This window comes from Miscanthus floridulus, chromosome 6, assembly GCF_019320115.1.
Source record: "Miscanthus floridulus cultivar M001 chromosome 6, ASM1932011v1, whole genome shotgun sequence".
Lineage (NCBI taxonomy): Eukaryota > Viridiplantae > Streptophyta > Magnoliopsida > Poales > Poaceae > Miscanthus > Miscanthus floridulus.
In genome coordinates, this window is record NC_089585.1 from 35,689,368 (window position 1) to 35,694,549 (window position 5,182).

The 5,182-nt window shown below is 52.6% G+C and overlaps 2 protein-coding genes across 2 annotated transcripts; one reads left to right on the top strand and one right to left on the bottom strand.

Annotated features, from left to right (window-relative positions):
* Nucleotides 1-865: 865 nt before the first annotated feature.
* Nucleotides 866-1,171, bottom strand: LOC136460482 (uncharacterized). The gene has a single exon (XM_066460157.1). The coding sequence runs from the start codon at nt 1,169-1,171 to the stop codon at nt 866-868; it is 306 nt and encodes a 101-aa protein (XP_066316254.1).
* A 1,571-nt stretch (nt 1,172-2,742) lies between these two features.
* LOC136458073 (expansin-A11-like) lies at nt 2,743-3,844 on the top strand. The gene is made up of 4 exons (XM_066458078.1): nt 2,743-2,809; nt 2,892-3,027; nt 3,132-3,426; nt 3,541-3,844. Exons 2-4 carry the CDS (start codon nt 2,907-2,909, stop codon nt 3,842-3,844), a joined length of 720 nt encoding a protein of 239 aa, XP_066314175.1. The 5' UTR covers nt 2,743-2,809; nt 2,892-2,906.
* The last annotated feature ends 1,338 nt before the right edge of the window (nt 3,845-5,182 follow it).

Below are 5,182 nucleotides of genomic sequence, written 5' to 3' on the forward strand. Positions count from 1 at the left end.
GGCGCACAGAGATGAGATTCTTAATAAGTTGTGGCGACACAAGAACATTATTAAGACGTAAAGTAGGGGACAACTCTGTGGAGCCAGTGGCAGTAACAGGAAGCATGGAACCATTACCGACAACAATAGATGAAGGAATAGGATACCGCGGGAATAGAACATGTGAAAGGGAGGAAGACTGAGATGTCATATGTGAAGTAGCACCTGTGTCGAAGTACCACTCGTTGGACGAAGGAGGGGTTAGCGACGTCGTGCTGAAGGCGGAGGCGAGGGCCGTTTGGTCCCAAGAAGGGAGGCTGGCCACAGGATTGTAGTACCCCGGGGCGACCCACTGTCCTGAGCCATTAGAGGCAGTGACGGCAGCAGGCTGCTGATAGGCGACAAGTGCCTGCTGCTGCTGGGCGAGGAGGGCCTGCTGTTGTGCATGTTGTTGTGCCTGCAGATGAGGAGGCACCGAGATGGGTGCCAGCAGAGGACGAGGACCCCTGGCCACATCTGAATGGAACCCATCCATGGGTTGTAGACACTGGGCCAGGGGCGACCACCGGTGGCAGGCTGCTGGGCGTCGGCCATCTGCTGCTGCTGCTGCTGGGCGCCAGAGGGAGGGCGATGGCCTCCAGTGCTGTTGTTGCCACCAGGGCCCCCCTTTCCACCGCCGCCGCTTCTGCTGCGGCGATTGCCATTGGAGGACTTAAGCCCGCCAGCGCCCCCGGAGCCTGTGTTGGACGTGGGTGAGGCAGCGCTGGAGGAGCCTACTGTTGCGGTGGAGGCAGCGAGAGCAGTGGCAGGGGACTCCTTGTTCTCCAATGTGAGTTCCTCGAGGATGAGGTCATCACGAGCCTCCAGGAAGGTGGGGAAGGGCCGGCTACGGCGTAGGAGGGCCACGGATCACGTTAAGGACGAGGGTGCAGTCGGTGATCACTTCACCAAGAGCCATGAGGTCGTCAGCCATCTTCTTCAGTCGGCGGCAGTAGTCGGTGACAGAGAGGTCGCCTTGGACGAAGTTGCGAAACCGCGTCTCAAGGTGGATGGAGCGAGCCTCCTGGTTGCCGAGGAACTGGGACTCGACGGTGAGCCAGGCATGCCGGGCAGTGGAGCCCTGGGCGGAGATGATCTCGGCAAGGTCGTCGGTGAGCGTGGCGACGATCCAGGACTTGACGACGCAGTCCATCCGAGCCCAGTCAGGGGAGATCGAGGCCGGAGGTTCCTCGTGGACATGGTCCTGAAGAGAGAACTTGTCGAGGATGAGCAGGAACTGATCGCGCTAGCGATTGAAGTTGCCGGAGTCGACGTTGAGAACGGTGGTGACGTGGTTCCGGATGTTGTTGACGGCGATGGCCTGGGCGTGCAGTTGCAGCTGTGCCATGGCCTCATGAAGGAGCATGGCTGAGGCGAGGTCGGGAGGAGACATGGAAGATGTGCTGGAGGAGGCGGCTCCAGGTGCACCGGGGGCGGCGGCGGCGGCTGCGCGTTCCTTGGCTGCGCACGCCAGGGTTTCGCTGGCACGGGCAGCAGCCGCGTCGTGATCTTTGACGGCGGCTGCAGCCTCCTCCTCGGCCTGGGCAGCGCGAGCTAGGACGGCTTGGCGCTCCTTCTCGAGAAGTTGGGCGGTGGCGGCGGCGTCGTTCGCCTTCTCCTTGGCCTGGCGTGTCGCAATCTCTTCAACGGTAACATCCCCAGAACTGGGAGAGGGCAGGGGGGGAGAGACATGGCGCTGCACGGCAGAGGCTGGCGCGCAGGGTTGTGCAGCGGAAGGAAAGACCTAAACCTAGGCGGCTAATACCATGAGAGCGAATAGGTCTCGGGAAATTGTGATAGATTGATATGGGTACAGGGAGTACATTATATAGGCATGGATCAGAAAGGGTTTATAGAAACACCCAATCAACGGTGATCCTTGCCTAATCAATAATCATCTACCATAATCCCTAGAGGCAGCCCAACCAATAGGCTTGGGCGCCAGGCCCATAGCCAGCCCATAGGCGCCTATTCTAACACTTGTGATCTCTGTCATGCGCTTTGTAGCCCTCTTAACCGTTGCAATTGACACCAGGACAATATTATACAGATCCTTAAACTCTATATAGTATCATGTGTAACCCAATAGGACAATTGCAAAATATAAGCAATAGGCTTTTCATCCATGTTTCCACCGTTTAATGTGAATCTGTTACTAGCTGTTTACCTTGCAGACATGCCGTTCTTAACGGCAGCCGACATATTATCGTCTAATAATAAAATGGCTAATGGCCTCGTGACAATCAAAATTACCACATGAAACACTGGCTTCAAATCCAAGCGAGTTCAAAGTCAAAGCGAACTTGGAATTGGCACCCATGGCCAAAGTAAAAGGACTATTTTTTTTTCTAATCTTGTTAGGTTCAGCCTGATTGCACATTAACCATCTGATCTCGTCTTCTTGATAGATGTGAAGTCAAGGTCTACTCACAGTTTGTTATGGATGCAGTACAGGTGCCCCCAGGCCCCAACTGGGCAATTTGCCCATGTTACCGGTTAACTCTGATCCCAACTATCTCCCGCCGAAAACAGGCGAATCTTTTGTATGTTCAGTGATATAACAGTGACAAGTGGGCCTTCCCACTGGTCTATATATGTATGTCCATAATAAGGAAAAAAAATGAGATTCTTCATACACGTGGCGCTTGCCTTCAGACGACTTCGCATGCAGTGAGGGCCTATATATGTTCACAGTTCACCCCATCTTCCTCCTACCATCCTGTGTAGTCAAACCGCAGCAAGTTGAACTAGCAACTACAGCAAGCCTAGTGGTGCTCATCTAGAGCTGCAAGTACGTGACTGCAAATTCCTAGCTAGATCTAGCTATCTTAGTTTGTTTCCTCTACTAACACTCTTTTTTATGCTTTTTATAGAAGGATATACTATACATGGGGTCCTTAGGCTTGCTGGTTCTAGCGATCGCCGCCGTGCTGGAGCTCACCAGAGCCGACTCCTGGAACGGTGGCCGTGCCACGTTCTACGGTGGCGATGACGCCTCTGGCACTATGGGTGAGCATCTATCTATACATTGAGCAGTTGGATGTATCGATCGATCGCTCGTTAGCTATTGGCTGCATCATAATGACATGTTGTTCTTTGTGTCTGACGTGCAGGAGGAGCGTGTGGGTATGGCAACCTGTACAATGCGGGGTACGGGAAGAACACCGCGGCGCTGAGCACCTCGCTGTTCAACAATGGGCAGAGCTGCGGCGCGTGCTTTGAGATCCGGTGCACTGGCAGTGGCAGCTGCCTGTCTGGTTCCGCCATTGTGACGGCCACCAACTTCTGCCCGCCCAACTATGCTGGTGGATGGTGCAACCCGCCGCAGCCACACTTCGACCTCGCCGAGCCGGTCTTCACCCAGATCGCCATTTCCGGTGCTGGCGTCGTGCCTGTCCAATACAGGAGGTACGTACGTGACAGTGACACCAACCAGCTGCTCAAAGTTGGAGGCCCGTGCCGTGCGTATGATCACACCATGCCTGATCGATGCCTATGCGATGTTTAATTTGTGCTGTGCAGGGTGGCGTGCGTCAAGCAGGGTGGCATCCGGTTCACCATCAGCGGCCACTCCTACTTCATCCTGTTGCTCATCACAAATGTGGGCGGCGCTGGTGACTTGACGGCGGTGTCGATAAAGGGCTCGCGGACGCGCTGGCAGACCATGAGCCGCAACTGGGGCGCCAACTGGAATAACGGCGCCCTGCTCGACGGCCAGGCACTGTCGTTCCAGGTCACCGCCAGCGATGGCCGCACCGTCACGTCCGAGAACGCCGCACCAGCTGGCTGGAGCTACGGCCAGACCTACACCGGCAAACAGTTCTAACTGTCCGGTCAGCTGATGAGCTGACCGCCGGCCGGCCGGCCGTCTGTGCTGAGCGGCCGGTCACGATTAGCATCGCGTGTGTGTGCGTCGCCGGAGGAGGGCTCTGTTTTGAAGCAGCTCGCTCGAGAGCGGCAAGGTCTGGTTAGGGGCTTGTGACTTGACGTTTTTGCGACTAGCAAGGCATGTGCGTTCGTCGCCAGCCACCGAAGATGGGGGCTTTTACTTTCAGCAGGCGTGTGCTTTGCAGGGACGCTTAATTAGTCAGGGTCAGGGTCAGGGTCAGGGTTTCGAGACCTGGAAATTAATCAACAATGGCTGCCTGTGGTGATGAGCAGAAATTAGCAGCTCGTCACCCGCGCCGTGTACCACGTAATTGCAGCTTTGCTTGCTTGAATCAATGGAATTTAGCCTAGTTGTTCTCTTCTCGTTTCTTCCCACCAAAATTGGTAAGAACCAGTGTCATACTTTGGCTGTTCATCGTTACAACGTTTTCTCTGTTTCTATTCAATGTGCTCTATTGAACTAATAAGAAAGCAAAGCCTGCATGATCCCTAGCTACAACTACAATGATCTGATCGGATCGGATCGGATCGGATCCATTCGGTCAAGTATATGTTTAGTTTAGTAGGTCTCATGGATGCTAGAAATAAAAAGTCACCGAAGCGAGGACAAAGATGGCTTCAAATTGGACAAAACCAGTGAACGCGCGATGGTCCGGTGATTTGACATTTGTGCACGTTGGATTTCTGATCTCCGGGCACCCTCTGAGATGGATTCCAATAACAAGATTGCTTGTGAACGCAAGAAATACTCAGAAGTCAATGATGCACAAACACTGTTGGAATTCTTGAGAAATAAGCAGTTAGAGGATCCTTACTTAGAAGCTAATGATGAACAAACACTGTTGGAATACTTGAGAAATAAGCTGTTAGAGGATCATTCGGTCTTTTATGTTGTCTAGATAGGTAAGGAAGATGATTGGATAGAAAAATTCTTTGGGCAGCAAGTGCTTTGGTATGCCTTTTGCTCGGATCATTGGAACCAACTATCACAAGCAAACATTAATTTTTGGGGACACCACTTTTTAATAGTGATAAGTTTGAAATGCCTTTTGCTCGGATCATTGGAACCAACTATCACAAGCAAACAATAATTTTTGGGCTACACTTTATATATAATAAAACTATTGAATAATTTATTTAGCTCTTTGAAACCTTCCTAACACAATTCCAAACAAGCATCCTAGCACAATTTTCACTAATCAAGATATAGACATGGCAGCTTCAATTGCATATGTATTCCCCAAATACAAGTCATTGCACGTCTTTGTTTGTGGCA

Bases quoted from the DNA above. Each gene is read 5' to 3' on its own strand.
- LOC136460482 (XM_066460157.1), bottom strand. From the start codon at position 1,171: ATGGACTGCGTCGTCAAGTCCTGGATCGTCGCCACGCTCACCGACGAC.
- LOC136458073 (XM_066458078.1), top strand. From the start codon at position 2,907: ATGGGGTCCTTAGGCTTGCTGGTTCTAGCGATCGCCGCCGTGCTGGAG. The intron at 3,028-3,131 runs GTGAGCATCTAT...TCTGACGTGCAG, and splicing joins TGACGCCTCTGGCACTATGG to GAGGAGCGTGTGGGTATGGC. The intron at 3,427-3,540 runs GTACGTACGTGA...TGTGCTGTGCAG, and splicing joins GTGCCTGTCCAATACAGGAG to GGTGGCGTGCGTCAAGCAGG.